The following is an 18,908-nucleotide window of genomic DNA, read 5'->3' as shown; positions in this document are numbered from 1 at the left end:
GGGTTTTGAGGGTCTGCTGGGATGAGGGGGGGCAGCGGGGTGAGCTGGGATGAGGGGGGCAGTGGGGGGTGCTGGGGGCAGTGGGGGGGTGCTGTAATGAGGGGCACAGTGGGGGGGGGTGAGGGTGGTGCAGTGGGGGGTGGGGGGATGAGGGGGGCAGTGGGGATGTGCTGGGGGCAGTGGAGATGTGGTGGGGCAGTGGGAATGTCCTGGGCTGTGCTGGGATGAGGGGGAAGGAGGAGGGTGTTGAACATCTGCTAGGATGAGGGGGGCTATGGGGGTGTGGTGGGATGAGGGGGGGGGCAGTGGGGATGTGCTGGGGCAGTGGGAATGTGCTGGGATGAGGAGGGTGTTCGTCTGCTGGGATGAGGGGGGGCAGTGGGGTGAGCTGGGATGAGGGGGCAGTGTGGGAATGTGCTGGGATGGGGGGATCTGCTGGGATGGGGGATGTGCTGGGATGGGGGATGTGCTGGGATGGGGGCGGTGTGGGAATGTGCTGGGATGGGGGATGTGCTGGGATGGGGGATGTGCTGGGATGAGGGGGGATCTGCTGGGATGGGGGATGTGCTGGGATGGGGGGATGTGCTGGGATGGGGGATGTGCTGGGATGGGGGCGGTGTGGGAATGTGCTGGGATGGGGATTCCCGGGACGGACTCGGCTCCAGGTTGTGGCTCCGCCCCCGGGGGGGCTGCTGATTGGAGAGCAGCTTTGGAAGTTTCTTGTCCATCAAAGTGTCAATCAGAGAGAGGGAGAGGGGGAAGGAGAAAAGGAGGGAGAGGGGCAGCGGGAGAGATGCCGCAGCTGCCCGGAGCCGATGATCTGGGGGCGAGCGATGAGATGATCTCTTTCCAGGACGAGGGCGAGCAGGAGGGGAAGAGCCCGGGAAGCGAGTCCGCCGAGCGGGACCTGGCCGAGGTCAAGTCGGCGCTGGTCAGCGAGACGGAGCAGCCGGAGCCCCGCAGCAGCTCGTCCGAGGTGAGGGAGGCCCCTGGGGCAGGGGTCCCGTTCCCCCCTCCCCCCGTCTTCCCCTATCCCCCCCCGGACCCCTCCTCGCCCTCCACTGCCCCCTTCCCACTCTCACAGCTCTCCTTTCTCTCCTTCCTCCCTTCCCAGGCTGACCGCCGTCCGCAGCCCAGGAGCTCGGGGACCTTTGCAGACAAGAGCCGGGAATACCAGCAGGAAGGTGAGAGCTGAGCCCCCCCGTCCCATCCACAGCTTTCCAACATTCCAGGCAATTGACAAAAGTTTGCTCAACTTTTTCCCTCTCTCTCTCCCTCTCCCTCTCTCGGCCATGTTCCCAAATTCCCAGTCAAAAGGCAAGATGGAGGTTTGTTCAAGGGAGCAGCTTACCCCTTCATCATGATCCCGGACCTGTCGGCTCCCTACCTCCCAACTGCATCCCTGTCTCCAGGGGCTCGCACGGTAAGTCTCCACCAACTTTTCCCTCCCAACTCGCTGCGGTTTTGTTTGTTGGGGAATGTGAGGGAGGGGAGGTGGGGACAGGAGCTTTCTCTCTTCCCACTCCTCTTCCCACTTCTTTTCCCGTTTCCTTTTCCCAACGTCACCTCCCCCCGACTGGCCTCTCAGGCTTTTGTTCTGGGCTGAGAGGGATCCGGGATGGGCAGACAGTCTGTGTCTCTCTCTCTCTGCTCGCAGAGTTTCGACGAACTTTCTGCACTTCGAGAGGGCCCCAGGGCGGGTAATTTCCATAAAGCGATGGCCTCAGAATTTATTCCCCCGGGCTGCAGGAACTGAATACCAAAAGCCTGGGAGGTAGAGAGTGAAAGAGTGCCCGCACTCAGGGAGTGGGGCAGAAACTCACTGGTGCCAGAGTGGGCACTGGCTCTGCTGGATTTCGCTGCAGTCACTGTGTCTGGTTCCATCTGCCACCCTCCTGGTGACCATCACTCCATGTCTCTCACTAGATGTGTCTGTGTAACCCTATTCAGTTATTGTCTAGTTGCAATGTCCCCACATCTCTCAATCTGTCCTCACTCGAAGTTTGGCTCATTCTATTGGGATTTTTAGACTGAGCGAACGAGTTGTGTAGATTTTCAGCATGTGTTCATCCTCTGGGGCACATGTTGGCTAAGACTTGAGGTGGAACTTGTTGCTGTGGATGCGGCACTGTGGAATGGACAAGGAGCCCCACAATTCAGTCAAGGCTGTCAGTGAATCACCGAGCAACAAATGGTTGGTTGTTGTGAAGCAACAAACGGTAACTCACTTTCATGCAGCTCTTTCCATGTCCCAAGGTCCCTCCATAGGAACATGGAAAAAATTGACACCAAAGAGATATTCGGACAGCGGACTGAAAACTTGATTGAAGAGGTTCTAACAATCATCTTAAAGGAGAATTGAGAGCGAGAGGGGCGGCAAGGTTTAGTTTGGGATGCAGACAGCCAAAGTCACAGCTGCAATGGTGCAGCAATTAAAATTGGGTGAAAATTGGAGGATGCAGGCTACCAAGGATAAGGATTTTGAAATAGTCATGTTTCTGGATGAGGAATACTGTCGGTCGACAAATACCGAGGTTGATGGGTGAATGGGACTTGTTGTGAGTCAGGATATGGACAGTCGATGTTTGGTTGGCCTCGATTTTATGTTGGGTGAGAGGTGAGCAAACTGGTCAGGAGAGCATTTGTTCAGAAAGATATGGATGAGGGTTTCAGCAGCAGTGGACAGTCAGTAACATTTGTTATCAGTGAGTCACCCAAAGGTCTGGAGTAGTTATCGTCTGGAGGCATCACAGCAGCTGGAGAAGTTAAATTTGACGATTTGAGAAATCTGGATTTTAAAAAGCGAGTATCAATAATGGTGATCATAAATCGGCTGCCCTTGTCTTTCAAGGTGGGAGAGGTAGTGGGTTTGGAAGATGCTGTTAATGGAGCCTGGATGAGTGACGACAGTCACCGGTCGATGGTACCTGCTGCTGCCACTGTGGTGGAGGGAGTGAATGTTGAGGGGGTGGATAGGGTGCCAATCAGGCAGGCTGTTTTGTCCCGCATGGTGTTGAGCTCCTCGAGTGTTGTTGGAACTTCACTTAGCCAGGCAAGTGGAGAGTATTCCATCACATTTGTGACTTGTGCTTTGTTTGTGGTGGATAGGAGGTGATTAATCTCCACGCTCTTCAGCCGCTGGCCTGACCTGGTAGGTGCGATAGCTATGTGGCTGGTCCAGTAAGTTTGGGGTTAATTGACTCTCGGGATATTGATGACGTGGGATTTTGTGATAGTAATGCTATTGAATGTTTAGGGAGGTGGTCAGACTTGTTAGAAATGGCCATTGCCTGAACGTTATTGGCCACTTATCAACTCAAGCCAGAAAGTTGCTACGGATGAACACGGACTGCTTCAGTACCTTGAGAAGTTGCGAGTCGTACAAAGAACTATGCAGCCATCAGTGACTGTTCCCATTTCTGACCTTATGGTGAAGGGATGTCATTGGTGAAGCAGCATAAGATGGTTGAACCTAGGACACTAAACTGAGAAACTCCCAAAGCGATATATTTGGGCCTGAGATGATTGACCTCCAACAGCCACAGCCATCTTCTTTTATGTTAGGCATGATTCCAGTCAGGAGAGAGTTTCCCCCTCGATTCCCCATGACATTTATATTTTTCCACTGGAACACCTTTGGCTAGGGCTGTGGCTTTCTGGAGCACCTGTTTCTAGGACCACAGCAGGGTTGATGTCACGGGCCATTGCTGTGCAGTGTCCAGTGCGAGCAGATGTAACTGTGTTCGAAGGAGTGAACCGAATTGGCTGAAGACTGGCTTCTGAGATGGTGGAGAGCAGGGGAGGCAGAGATGGCACTTTCTTGGTATCTCTGGCTGAAGGTGGCCAGTTAAGGTTTCATGGGAAATTGTCTAGTCCGGATGGTTGCAGCACAGGTTGCTTAAGGAGGTGGTGTGGACCGAGCACTCCATCATGTTCCAGTCTTCCCTAGATGGGGATTGGCCAATTATTCAAGAGATGGTGCAAGGACATTGCCAGGAACAACAGGCCGGTCAGTTTAACATTGGTGTTTGAGCAGTGCCTGTTCGGGTAGACAGTGGGAGAATTCAGAATGTCCAAATTACCTAATAGCACATCTTTCGGGACTTGTGGGAGGAATCCCACGCAGACACTGGAAGAACGTGCAGACTCTGCACAGACAGTGACCCAAGCTGGGAATCGAGCTGGGACCCTGGCGCTGTGAAGCCATAGTGCTAACCACTATGCTACCGTGCTGTCCAAATATAAACAGGCACTTGGAGAGGTTCAAGTCAATTCGGGACAGTCAGCATGGATTTGTAATAGACACATCTTGCTTGATGTGTCCAATGGAATGTTTCGATGAAATAACAGAAGGATGATGAAGGCGATGCAATGGATGTCGTCTGTACGGATTCGAGGAAAGTGGTTGACAAAGTGCCACATAAAATGCTCGTTAACACAACGAATGGTTCTGGAGATGAGAGATTTCATTTAGTTCAGAGAATGGATTGGTGAAACTGGAGCTGTTAAAGAAAAGGTGGAGTGGAGATTTTGTAGAGGTGTTCAAGATCACGGTGCGACTGGACTGAGTAGTTGTGATGAATTGTTCCCATTGGCAGAAGGGTTCAGAACCAGGTGACACTGATTTAAGATGTGTCAAAAGAAGCAATGGTGACGTGAGAATCTATTTTACACAGAAGTCTTACAACACCAGGTTAAAGTCCAACAGGTTTGTTTCGAATCACTAGCTTTCGGAGCACTGCTCCTTCCTCAGGTGAGTGAGGAAGAGGAAGGAGCAGTGTTCCGAAAGCTAGTGATTCGAAACAAACCTGTTGGACTTTAACCTGGTGCTGTAAGACTTCTCACTGTGCTCACCCCAGTCCAACGCCAGCATTTCCACATCCTGGCTATTTTACATAGTCAGTAGTTCGAATCAGGAATGCACTGCCTGAGAGTATGGCTGAGGAAAATTAAAACATGGCTATCAAAAGGGAATTGGTTGGTTTGGAAAGGGGAAAGATAGGGCAATGGGATGAGCTGATCTGTTTTGACAGAAATCCTTATTTTGTGCTGTAACCATTCGATGATTCTCTTCAGTAGATTTGGTGGACAAAGTAAAGCTGTTATGGTGAGCTGATGGTCAATGTTCTGGGGAACATGCATTTAAAGTTTAGAGCAAGAGATTAAGGGGGATGTGAGGAAAAACATTTTCCCACAGGAGCCTCCAGCCTCAGAGTTCTGCAAGTGTAGACGGTCAATGATTTCTAGAAGAAATTGCATAGGCACTTTCAGGGCTCTGTGGATACAGCAAGGGAATAGGACTGCGTGAATTACTCTACAGGAAGTTGGCATGGACTCAAAGGTCCAAATAGAACATAGAACATTACAGCGCAGTACAGGCCCTTCGGCCCTCGATGTTGTGCCGACCTGTAAAACCACTCTAAAGCCCATCTACACTATTCCCTTATCGTCCATATGTCTATCCAATGACCGTTTGAATGCCCTTAGTGTTGGCGAGTCCACTACTGTTGCAGGCAGGGCATTCCACGCCCTTACTACTCTCTGAGTAAAGAACCGACCTCTGACATCTGTCCAATATCTATCTCCCCTCAATTTAAAGCTATGTCCCCTCGTGCTAGACATCAACATCCGAGGAAAAAGGCTCTCACTGTCCACCCTATCCAATCCTCTGATCATCTTGTATGCCTCAATTAAGTCACCTCTTAACCTTCTTCTCTAACGAAAACAGCCTCAAGTCCCTCAGCCTTTCCTCATAAGATCTTCCCTCCATACCAGGCAACATTCTGGTAAATCTCCTCTGCACCCATTCCAATGCTTCCACATCCTTCCTTTAATGCGGCGACCAGAATTGCACGCAATACTCCAACTGCGGCCGCACCAGAATTTTGTACAGCTGCAACATGACTTCATGGCTCCGAAACTCAATCCCTCTACCAATAAAAGCTAACACACCGTACGCCTTCTTAACAACCCTCTCAACCTGGGTGGCAACTTTCAGGGATCTATGTACATGGACACCGAGATCTCTCTGCTCATCCACGCTGCCAAGAATCTTACCATTAGCCCAGTACTCTGTCTTCCTGTTATTCCTTTCAAAATGAATCACCTCACACTTTTCTGCATTAAACTCCATTTGCCACTTCTCAGCCCAGCGCTGCAGCTTATCTATGTCCCTCTGTAACGTATTACATCCTTCCGCACTGTCCACAACTCCACCGACTTTAGTGTCATCTGCAAATTTACTCTCCCATCCTTCTACGCCCTCCATCTGTGATGTTATGACTCTATCACTGCAAACAATCTTCATCCTTGTCTTTTGCTCTGATGTGCTGGGCTCTGCATATTGAGAATGGAGATATTCATGGACCGAGCTCCTCCTGAAGCAGAGGGAGGTGTGTGGGTGGTAATCGGCAGGAGAATTGAGTGCTCGTGTCGTAAGACTGCATGGGGTTCAGAGTCAATGTTGTGCACTCCTCAACTGACTGTTTACCTCTGGGAGGCCTGTCCAGGAGACTGGATTGAGCATATTTAGCGATGGAGATAATGAAAAGAGAAAACACTGAAAATACTCCGCAGTTGTGGCAGTCTCAATGGAGAACGAAACAGACTTAACATTTCATCAGTCAGCTTTCATCAGAACTCGTGTGTTAACTCATTTTCTCTCAACCGATACTCCTGATCTCCTGAGTGTTTCCACACTTTGTGTTTCTGGTTGATGTTCGTGATGATGGGCATGGACTGTAAGGCACAATAATGTGAGACTGTCGTCTAGTCTGTGAGATAGCTCTCTGAAGTGCCGTATGTTAGTGAGGAGGACTCTGCAGGGTGGACCAGACAAGATGTGGTGCCTAACCTGGATTGCCTATGTGTCGGCTAAATAGCTGGCTTGTAATGCAGAACAAGGCAGCAGCGCGGGTTCAATTCCTTGTACCGGCCTCCCCGAACAGACGCCGGAATGTGGCGACTAGGGGCTTTTCACAGTAACTTCGTTGAAGCCTACTTGTGACAATAAGTGATTATTATTATTAAATGGATTCTGCAAGATTATCCAGCTTCATTCTTACTGTACATTTTTTGTTGTTGTTTAGTGGAGCTGGGTGGCATGTTGGGCCTTTTCAGATTGCTGTGGTGTTGATGTCATATCCAGGTTCGACCGCTAAGGATGGTAGATTCCATTCTAAACAGCACATGCGTGAACTGGGTGGGCCTTCGTGACAAACTGTTATATTCATGGTAACCGTGTCTAATACCACATTTATTTGTAAAAAATTTTTAGTAAAAAATTTTTACAAATAAATTTAGAGTACCCAATTCGTTTTTTCCAATTAAGGGGCAATTTAGCGTGGCCAATCCACCTAGCCGGCACATCTTTGGGTTGTGGGGGCGAAACCCACGCAAACACGGGGAGAATGTGTCCCAGAGCCAGGATCGCGCCTGGGACCTCGGCGCCGTGAGGCAGCAGTGCTAACCAGACCGCCACGATGCTGCCCCTAATACTACATTTATATTCCACATTTAATTTACTGAATTTAAATTCCCCAGCTGATGTGGTGGGATTCCAACTTCTAACCGCACGTCACTAGTCCAGGCCTTTGTGATTACCAATCCAGCAACAGGGAAACAATGGTACCAAAGTATATGAGAGTTCAAAGGAGAGAAGTAGAGAAAGATGCGATTTCAGGCCATATCATGGGGTGTGCCCTGAGGGAGTGCTGCACATTGGGTAGGCAGGTCTTTGTGGTTACTGCATTGGCGGGATGATGGTCCAGTGGTCAAGTTGCACAGTTGGTGATATGATCTTCAAATTAAATGTGAAATGCAAGTCACATCTTTTCTCTCTGCCCCATCTATTGGTCAATATTTAACCCTCTCCCGACATGATGAGATTGCTATTTGTGGGAATATGTTGGGATATCTTTCCTGCTTTACAATAGCGATGACACTTACAAAATACTGTGTTGATGGTGAAGTGCTGTGATACATCCTGAGATTGTGTCTCGATGTGATTTCTTTTTTGCCAGTGCTCTTGACGATGATTTATTTTTGTCTTCAACTCACGATTGATGTACAGCACGGGGTTAGATACAGAGTAAAGCTCCCTCTACACTGTCCCCATCAAACACTCCCAGGACAGGTACAGCACGGGGTTAGATACAGAGTAAAGCTCCCTTTACACTGTCCCCATCAAACACTCCCAGGACAGGTACAGCACGGGGTTAGATACAGAGTAAAGCTCCTTCTACACTGTCCCCATCAAACACTCCCAGGACAGGTACAGCACGGGGTTAGATACAGAGTAACGCTCCCTCTACACTGTCCCCATCAAACACTCCCAGGACAGTTACAGCACGGGGTTAGATACAGAGTAAAGCTCCCTCTACACTGTCCCCATCAAACACTCCCAGGACAGGTACAGCACGGGGTTAGATACAGAGTAAAGCTCCCTCTACACTGTCCCCATCAAACACTCCCAGGACAGGTACAGCACGGGGTTAGATACAGAGTAAAGCTCCCTCTACACTGTCCCCATCAAACACTCCCAGGACAGGTACAGCACGGGGTTAGATACAGAGTAAAGCTCCCTCTACACTGTCCACATCAAACACTCCCGGGTCAGGTACAGCATGGTGGTGCAGTGGTTAGCACAGCTGCCTGACAGGGTCCCAGGTTCGATCCCCGGCTTGTGTCACTGTCTGTATGGAATTTGCACGTTCTCCCTGTGTCTGCGTGGATTGGCCATGCTAAAAGTGTGCCTTAGAGTCCAGAGATGTGCAGGTTAGGTGGGGTTGAGGGGATAGGGTGGGGGAAGGGGCTTAGGTAGGGTGCTCTTTCCTCCCACAAGTCCCGAAAGACGTGCTTGTTAGGTGAATTGGACATTCTGAATTCTCCCTCTGTGTACCCGAACAGGCGCCGGAATGTGGCGACTAGGGGATTTTCACAGTAACTTTATTGCAGTGTTAATGTATTTGTATTACTTGTGACAATAAAGATTATTAAATTAAAAAATATCCCATCTCTTGTCAACAAAGTCTGTTAATGGGCACATGGCTGCCAACTTGTGATCACAAGCCCACTCTTGTGTCAGAACTGGGGCATAGCTGGGGACTGGCTCCAGGGGTAAGTCTGTATTGGGCCATGGATGTGGGGGGGGGGGGGGGGCACGCGCGCTCCGCATTAATTTGTGGGATGTGCCTATCCTGGCTAGGCCAGCATTATTGCTGATCCCTAATTGCCCTTCATAAAGGTGGTGGTGAGCTTTCTTCTTGAACCGCTGCAGTCCATGAGGTGTAGACACACCCACAGTGCAGTTAGGGAGGGAATTCCAGGATTTTGTTCCAACCACAGTGAAGGCACAGAGATATAATTTGAAGTCTGGGTGGTGAGTGGCTTGGAGGGGCAGTTGCAGGTGATGGTTTTACGAGGCATATGCGACCCTTCACCTTCTAGACGGTAGAAGTTGCAGGTTTGGAAGGTGCTATCCAAGAAGCCTTGGTGAATTCCTTTTTAAAAAAAAAAAAAAATGTTCATTCAAAATTTTCAACAGTTTCCAACCAAACACTCCAGAAAGGAAAAAAAAAGACAAAATTGTTCATAGGAAATCAAACAAAGATACATTAACCCCATTTAACAATTAAATACAAAAGTGGGGGAAGCACCCCCTTTTAACTAAAATATTAACCAAACCCCCCCCCCCCAACTTTATCCTCTCCAACTTAATGAACCCTGCCATGTCATTGATCCAAGATTCTACGCTGGGGGGGCTTCGCATCTCTCCACATTAGTAGGATCCTCCGCCGGGCTACCAGGGACGCAAAGGCCAGGACTCCCGCCTCCTTCGGCTCCTGCACTCCCGGCTCGTCCGATACCCCAAATAGTGCCAATCCCCAGCCCGGCTTGACACGGGTGTGCACAACTTTGGACATAGCCCTCGCAAAGTCCCTCCAGAACCCCTCCTACGCTGGGCACGTCCAGAACATATGGGTGTGATTTGCTGTGCTCCCCGAACATCTCAAACATCTGTCCTCCACCCCAAAAAACCTACTCGTCCTCGCCCTTGTCATATGCGCCCTATGTACTACTTTGAACTGTATTAGACTGAGCCTGGCACAAGAGGAGGAGGAATTGACTCTGCCCAGGGCATCAGCCCTCAGACCCTCATCCAGATCCTCCCCAAGATCCTCCTCCCACTTGCACTTCAACTCCTCCACTTCCTGCAGTTCCTGATAAATCGCCGAGACCTTGCTTTCTCCAACCCATACACCCGAAATCATCCTGTCCTAAATCCTTCACGCTGGAAGTAGCGGAAATTCCCTCACCTGCGTCTCACAAACGCCCTCACTTGCATATATGTAAAAACGTTTCTGGGAGGCAACCCAAATTTCTCCTCCGGCGCCCCCAGGCTAGCAAATGTCCCATCTATGACCAGGCCTTGGTGAATTCCTGTAGTGCATCTTGTACAAACTGCTGCCAATGAGCATCAGTGGAGGAGGAATGAATGTTTGTGGATGGGGTGCCGATCCAATGGGTAGCTTTGTCCTGGATGATGTTCAGTCTCTTGTGTTGTTGGAGCTGTACTCACCCAGGCTAGGGGAGAGTTTCCATCATACTCGCGACATGTGTTTTGTCGATGGTGGACAGGCTTTGGGGAGTCGGGAAATGAGTTACCCATTGCAGAATTCCCAGCCTCTGACCTGCTCTTGTAGCCACAGTATTTATATGGTTAATCCAGTTCGGCATCTGGTAATCCCCCCCAAAACGTTCTGCTTCAGTTGTACAGGGCATTGGGAGACCACATCTGGAGTATTGTGCACAGTATTGGTCTCGTTATTTAAGGAAAGATGTCAATGAATTAGAAGCAGTTCAGAGAAGGTCTCCTGGGCTGATACCAGGAATGGGTTGGTTGTCTTATGAGGAAAGTTTGGAGAGGCTACGTTTGTATCCACTGGCGTTTCGAGGACAAAGTGGTGACTTGATTGGAACCTTTAAGGCCCTGAGGGTCTGTGTGCTCCGGGTGCTCCGATTTCCTCCCACAGTCCAGAAGATGCCTGCGTTAGGCAGGATGGCCATGCTAAATTGTCCCTTAGTATCCAGAGATGTGTCGGTTAGGTTATGGGGGTAGAAAGAGGTGGTTGGGTGAGTGGATATGGCAGCGTGCTCGTTCGAAGGGTCAGTGCCGCCTCGATGGGCGAATGGCCTCCAGCTCTGTGGAGGTTCTATGACAGGGTGGCTGTGGAGAGGATGTCTCCCCTTGTCGGAGAATTAGAACGAGGAGGCACTGTGTAACAATAAGGGGTCGTTCATTTAAGACCAACCTGGGGGAATAGTTTTCTCTGAAACTCTCTTCCTCAAAAGGTGCTGGAAGCTGGAGTGTGGAATATTTTTCACGCAGAACTAGACAGATTCTTGATTAACAAGGGGGTGGAAGGTTATGGGGTCGGCACTAGGCTGGTATATGGGGTTTAAGTTACAAGCATATCGAGCGTGACCTTCTTGAACGGGGGAACAGGCTCCAGGGACCGAGTAGCCTTCGTCCTGATCCTAATGTGTATTTCCATTGACTTTAATTTTGCTGGGGTCAAACGTGGCCTTGATGTCAAAGGCTGTCACTCTCACTTTGCCTCTTGCTTTAAACTCTTTTATCCACATTTGGACCAAGTTTGAAATGAGATCAGGGGCGCGATTCTCCGATTTCCCCACCGGGTTGGAGAATCGCCGGCGGCTGGCGTGAATCCCGCCCCCGCCGTGTCCCGAACTCTCCGCCACCAGAGATTCGGCAGGGGCGGGAATCGCGCGGCGCCGGTCGGCGGGCACACCCCCGGCGATTCTTCGGCCCGCGATGGGCCAAAGTCCCGCCGCTGTCAACCCTCGCCAGCCGGCGTGGATTAGACCTCCTTTGAACGGTTCCGGGGTCCTGGGGGGGCGCGGGGAGATCTGGCCCCGGGGGGTGCCCCCACGGTGGCCTGGCCCGCGGACGGGGCCCACCGATCGGCGGGCGGGCCTGTGCCATGGGGGCACTCTTTTTCTTCTGCCTTCGCCATGGTCTTCACTATGGCGGAGGCGGAAGAAACCCCCACCTCTGCGCATGCGCGGGGATGCCGTGAGCGGCCACTGACGATCCCACACATGCGTCGCCCGGCGAAGTCCTTTTGGCGCCGGCTGGTGTGGTGCCAAATGCCTTTCCCGCCAGCCGGCGGAGCGGAAACCGCTCCGGTGCGGGCTTGGCCCCTAAAGAGGCGGAGAATTCCGCACCTTTGGGGCGGCCCGACGCCGGACTGATCCTTGCCGTTTTTGGCGCCGGGTAGCGGACATCGCGCCATTTGTGGACAATCCCACCCCAGGTGTGGAGTAGCCCCACTGGAACCCAAACTGAGTGTCAGTGAGCAGGCTATCATTCTGTAAATGTCGCTTTTTAGAACCTTTGACCCCTTCCATTACTCTGCCGGGGATTGAGAGTAGACTGGTTGGGTGATAATTGACTGGGTTGGATTTGTTCTGCATTGTGTGGACATATCTCATGTATGTTCCCAGCCATGTATGTCTGCGGATCACTGGCATAGTGCTGAATCCCAATTTGAATGGACTAACCGTTCACACTGTCATTGCTAAAGGCGCATGGAGTGAGTTAAAATCCTCCTTCATTTCTGGGCTCTCCCTTTGTGGGATGGGTCTGGGGCAACTTGAGCTGGTTGCGAGCGCACTCCTTTTTGTTCTGGGCCCCCCTGCGTCCCCTGTGTGCACACCTTGACATTCCTGCTGTCATCTGTTAATGCAGAGAGTCAGGCGGGCTCAGGGGGCTATTGTTGGAAAGGGAATTAATTGCACAGAACCCGAGAGGGCATTCTATCAGTAGATTGAACTGCAAAACTCTGACTGAGTGCTGTCTCTCTTTGCCACTCTTGCAAACCCTCTTGCTTTTTAATTTGTTCACTCTCACTCTACCTTTCCCCGTTAACCCTATTGGCGGCGTCTCGATCAGTGCCTGATCCTCTATCCACAGTTGTAAACTGGTTTGAGTCAGTGACGAGTTGTTCCGTTCTGTTTTCATTACAAACATCTGAAGTATGTAGTGGTGAGCGACTGCTTCACAATCAGCCCTCTGTTCCCAGTGTGCAGTGTGGGAATAAGCTGCCACCTTCTGGAGATCTGTGCTCTTGATTTGCTTGCTGCCTCCCACCCCCCCTTCCCACTGCACCCCAGCCACAACCATGCAGCACAGCACAACTGCAACACTTGGGATGTGAGGTTACAGACTTTGGTGGAGAGGAAATGTGAGTTTCAGGGGCTGGAATGTGGGAAAACCCGATTCCCTTTGTTTCCTTTCTGAACAATCCTCCCCTGTCCCCACTCCTGAGGACACTCCTCCACCCCCTCTCTCTTATCCTGAGCAGGGGTCTCTTTAAATTCTCTTCACTGTGTGCAGCCCATTAGTTGCACTGTGTGGTCCTTTTTCAGTTTGCCTCTGAGGCACACATGCACATTTCTTAAATGGACGGCTGCTTGTGTGCGTCCTGTTTCGGTCCTGCATGACACATTTCCAATTAAGAGCATAATATAAGAATCGGGAGCAGGAGTCGACCAAGTTGCCCCTTGAGCCTCGTCTGACATTCTATACTTTCATACCTAATAATCTGCCTCAACTCCACTTTTCCCCCTCTTCCTCGCATGACATTTAATTCCCCAAGAGACCAAACATCTGCCCTCCGCCCCTGCGGCTTTGAGCGAACAGGGCCCCTGAAAAGGTTTGGGACAATGCAGAAGGAACTTGGTTGTCTACCTAACCCTGTCCTGTACCTGCCCTGGGAGTGTTTGATGGGACAGTTTAAAGGGAGCTTTTTTGCTCTTTTCTCATTGTGTGATCATGGGACCTATTTGCAAAGTGTGAAAATTGAAATGTTAGCTGGGTCTTGTGCAGCTGTAACACTTTTGCACAAATCCTTACAAGTTTTGGTTTCATAAATGATGACCCTACTTGCGGCCATCCTGGAATTTTCAATAGTTACTAAAATAAAAAGACTTTTAAGAGCGAAAAGTTCAAAGCAAACTGAGTCAGTTACTGTCAGTGAATCACAGACCGGAGACTGAGAATCCTAACTTCAGTCCCTGTCTGTGTTTATTTGCTGGATCTTAATTAGGTTCTGAGAGTGGGGTCAGATTGGGCAAGAGCAGGAGTTGCTGCTTGTGATGGCTACAAAGAGTGAATACCATTGACTCTCCAGGTCAGGAGGAGGTCATTTGGGTCAGTCTGCCGAGACGTTGCTGCCTGTTTTTTTTCCATGGAACCGTTCCTGTAAAGTTTCTCTGCTAAAGTCTGGTTCCCAGAATTGGATGCATTACTCCTGTTGAGGTTGTCCCAGTGTTTTATACGAGCTCGCTGGGAGCTCCAAGCTTTTGTACTTAATAAAGTCCAGGGTTCCGAGTGCTTTATTAACTGCTTTCTCAACCTGCCATGCCACTTCTGATAATTTGCACACATTCCCCCCCCCTCCTGCTCCCCCCCCCCCTAGAATTGTACCTTTTGTCAAATATTGTCTCTCCTTGTTCTTCCGACTAAATTGAAGCACCTCACATGTGTCTGCATTAAATTGCATCTGCCATTTGTCTGCCCATTCCACCCCCTACTGACGTCTCTCGCTGTCCCCCTCGCAGACCACAATACTTCCAAGCTTTGTGGCTTCTGTTAATTATGCCCCTTGCACCCAAGTCAAGGTCATTACTATAGACCAAGAGAAGCAGTGGTCCTAATTTCGATCTCTTGGGGATTGCTTCCGGCACAAAACAATGATTCACCACTACGATCACTGGTCCAATTTTTAAATCCGATTCCTCTAACTTGGTTCGCAGGTCTGTTGTGTCACAGTTTTCTAAATGCCTTTTGGGAAGTCCATGTGCACCTCAAGAACCAAATTGGCCCCATTAATGCCGTCTGTTACCTCTTCAAAAATCTCAAGCAAGTCGGTCAATTGTCCCTCAGCTGGTTTTCCTGAATTAATTCCCACTTATGTTACTGACTGTTCATCTTGTCCCAGATGATCATTTCTAAAAACTTTCTCAACTTAGGTTTAGCGGTCTGGGCTGTAGTTGCTGGACGTGACTTTGCACGCCTTTTTGAACAATTGGTAATTCCCCCCTCTTCTGGCACCAGGCCGATGGGAAGCTTATTGTCAGCATCTCTACAGTGTCCATGCTTTATTTCCCCTCTGTCCTTGCACGCATATTCTCTGACCCTGGTCATTTAGCAAGTTTAGGTACAACCAGACAATCTAATAGCTCTTTTTCCATTTTCAGTGTGTAAACTATCACCTCCTTCACCATCAATTTGGAAGCACTTTTTACTTCCTTGATAAAGATGGAAGCAAAGTTATCATTTAGTACCTGAGCCAAACCTCTGCCTCAATTCATAAATCTTTTGGTCTCTAATCAGCTCCACTGCTTTGTTTTATTAATCATTAACTTTTGGATTCCCTTGGTTTGCGGTCAGTGTCTTGCGCTCTCTATTTGCTTCCCTTCTTTCTGTTTTTTATTTGCCCTCTGAACCTTCTTCATTCAGTCTGATTCCAGGTTGAATTATCCAGCTCACAGATTTTTAATGGAATTACTGGCAAGGGCTGCATTTCTTGTCTATCCCTTATTTCCCTTGATTTCTAATTGCTTGGTCACAGCAAACGGCATTTTAAGCCCGGAACTTTATATCGCCTTCCATGCCCTCAGGATCCTCTGGTCATGCTGATGACCCACCCTCCCAGTGTCGACGGGAAACTCTATTGACAACGGGCAAGGACTGGAAGATTCTGCCACCTGCCAATGGCTGACCGTCTTCACTGCCACAAAACGCACGGTCGGTTACACAGAAGCCCACAGAGTGGACCACATCACTGTGGGCCTGGAGTCACCTGTAGGCCAGGAGGGGCACTGGTGGCACAATTGCTTCCTAAAGGGTGTTGGTGAACTGCATGACAACAATTGATGAGAATTGTCATGTTCAGCATTGCTTTTCATTTTTAATTGAATATCAATTTACCAACTGTCATGGTGGGATTTGAACCTAGGCCCTCTGAGTATTAGCTTGGAACTCTAGACGATGTCCGGTGACATTCCCACAGTGCCACCATCTTCCCATGTGCACACATTTTCTTTTTCATCTTCCTCTCCATTCCAGGGAGCTCTTGCTTCGTTGGTCCTAGTTCTGTCCCTTGTAGGAATCTACCGTGACTGTATCGGAATCACCTTTCTGTTAAAGTCAGCCCGTTGCAGTATTTATTCCCAGTTCTGATTGTACTTTTTTGAAAAACTTGATCAGATCCCTCTGACTCTGTTCCGGCAGCTTAAAAGCTGCATCGCTGCCTGTGTATCAAGAATTTGTGAACACGTCTGTTCAGTCTCAAGTTATGGGCATCACTGACAAAGCTGGCATTTAATTGCCATCCTTGGTTGCCCTGCAAAGATCATTTGGGGCACCTTCTTGAACTTTTGTGGTGGTTTGATACAACTGAACATCTGTGCCCCTTTGAGAGAGGTCCATGGGGAGACCCATTCCAACGTGGTGAGGATGGAGAGAGGGGGAAGAATGTGTTTTGAAAGATGGGGTGACGTGAGTCCACGAAGCAGAGAGGAGAACCGAGAGGGACATTGTCAGACTCTGAGGCTGTCTGCCAGGTTGGCTCAGTGGGTAGTGTGTAGTCCTGCATTTGAGTCAGCAGGTGCTGGGTTCAACTACCAACCCACAAACTGGAGCACAAAACCATGTTGCGATTGCCTGCACAATGCCCAAGGAGCATGGCATTGTTCAAGGATCAAGCTGTTATGGTCAACACTTGTCCTCGACTAAATCTTACAACACAACAGTGACTCCACCTCAAAAGTACCTCATTGATTGTAAAGTGCTTTGCGACATCGTAGTGGCTCAAGACATCACTGCAGGCTTCCAGTAGTTAACAAAGCGGTTTATTGCTGAAAGACAAAGGCAGTTAAGTAACAGGCACAGAAACTGGCTGCCTCAGTTTCTAGATTTGGCACTGTTGGGGGGAGAAAGCAGGAGCAGTCACAACATTGAAGTCCTTCTGGGCACACTGCAATGCCCCAAATTTCGAGCTACTGCCACCTGTGCCAAGGTTCTGTGCGATGTCCAGGGTGTGGCTACGAGCAGAGTGGTACAGCACAGCTTGACGTTTCAGGTTGGCTCATTCAAATTATTCATCAAGACGGGGAGAGTGATTCTTCGCTCTGTGATCCAATTTAATGACCTCACTAACTGAGGAGAGAAGGAAGAACTTGTTTTTATCTGGTGCCTTTACTGTTCTCAGAATCTGTAGGAAAGGGTGGGCTGTGGGCTGCAAATGGCAGACGGCTCTGGGATGAGAACGGAGTAACGTAAGTAGTTTTAGTTTGGGATTTAGGCAGGGATGTCGGAAGAGGATGGAGTGTTGTGTTCTGTGTGATGGCTGTTGCAATGAGGTACACAGAACATCCAGTTGCTTAACTAAAAGGTGTTTTATTAAAACACGTAGAAAGATAACTGTCATTACTATACAGACGGTCACTGCTATATGATTTCTACTGGAGCTACTCTAACTGCGACTATCCTCTCGTATGTCCTACTACCAACTGGCGGGTATCTCCGGTCACGTGATGGATGTCTGGCGCCACCTGCTGTTTGGAGGTCGCATCATTAACTATCTACAAAACAGGGCAGCATGGTGGCGCAGTGGTAGCACTGCAGTCTCACGGCGCTAAGGTCCCAGGTTCCATCCCAGCTCTGGGTCACTGTCCGTGTGGAGTTTGCACATTCTCCCTGTGTTTGCGTGGGTCTCGCCCCCACAACCCAAAGATGTGCAGGCTAGGTGGATTGGCCACGCTAAACTGCCCCTTAATTGGAAGAAATGAATTGGGTACACTAAATTTTTTTTTTTTAACTACCTATAAAACTGTGCACAGGCATATCACCACATGAAGCAGTGGGATTAGGCTGGGATTGCTGGAGAACTATGGGGAGCGAGCAGCTTTTCACAGGTCAATACTGTTGCTTAGTATTTTATTTTATCCATTGCCTTATTCTGACTGCATTTTGATTCTTTCCAGTACCTGCAGATGAAGTGGCCTCTGTTAGATGTACAGACGGCCAGCTGTCTCAAAGATTCACCATCTCCCATCCATCTGGTGAGTAACATCAAACATTGTGTGAGTTGGCTGGAGCAGTGGACCAGGCGATTAGCTGACTGGAGGAGTACGTTCATTCTGGGTGGGTTGCGAGTTCCCTGACAAACTGGCGGACGGACTTCATTGGGGGAAAGGTATGAAGTCATTCACATTGGACTTCAGATAGATTCAAGTGTTTTACAAATAACAAAATAATGATAATTGAGGAACTGTGAATTAGCAGAGAGGATCGACATACAGAAATCATTGAAGTGCTGGTGAATGTTGGCTTTTTTCCTCAATGGGATTGGAATATGAAGGAGAAGTTATGCTTCTGTTATAAAGAGCTCTGGTTGGACCCCATCAGGAATATCTGTGTTTGTTTCCGAGCACCACATCGCAAGAAGAATATATTGACTATGGAGATGTGTGACAGATTGACCAGCGTGATACTGGGACTTAAAAGGGTTTATTTGTGATGACTGGTTGCACAGAATAGGTTTGTGCTCCCTTGCGTATTGATGATTAAAGGATGATTAATGCGTGATACATAAAATGATTGAAGCATTTGACAGCGTTGGTAACGCTATTTGCTCTGCACGAGTCCAGGACAAGGGGACAAACCTTTCACATTCGAGCCAGGCATTCCGGGGTGATTTCAGGAAATATTTCTTCTCTCAAAGTTTATCGGAAATCTAGAATTGTCGTCTCCAAAATGCTATGTAGGCTGGGGGGGGCCAATTGAAAATGTCAACATGGATTCGATAAATTTCTAT

The 18,908-nt window shown here is 49.3% G+C and overlaps 1 protein-coding gene across 1 annotated transcript in view; it reads left to right on the top strand.

Annotated features, from left to right (window-relative positions):
- Positions 1–750: 750 nt before the first annotated feature.
- Positions 751–18,908, top strand: part of LOC140396797 (transcription factor 7-like 2) — a 38,779-nt gene continuing 20,621 nt past the window's right edge. The window contains exons 1-4 of the mRNA XM_072485520.1: positions 751–976; positions 1,115–1,184; positions 1,311–1,423; positions 18,076–18,153. Coding sequence (XP_072341621.1) covers positions 794–976; positions 1,115–1,184; positions 1,311–1,423; positions 18,076–18,153 — 444 coding nt within the window. The 5' untranslated portion in view covers positions 751–793. The remainder of the gene's footprint in view (positions 977–1,114; positions 1,185–1,310; positions 1,424–18,075; positions 18,154–18,908) is intronic.

Source organism: Scyliorhinus torazame, chromosome 20 (genome assembly GCF_047496885.1).
Source record: "Scyliorhinus torazame isolate Kashiwa2021f chromosome 20, sScyTor2.1, whole genome shotgun sequence".
In the NCBI taxonomy this organism is placed as follows: Eukaryota; Metazoa; Chordata; class Chondrichthyes; order Carcharhiniformes; family Scyliorhinidae; genus Scyliorhinus; species Scyliorhinus torazame.
Note: the sequence above shows the minus strand (reverse complement) of the source record. Positions and strands in the feature narration are given on the sequence as shown.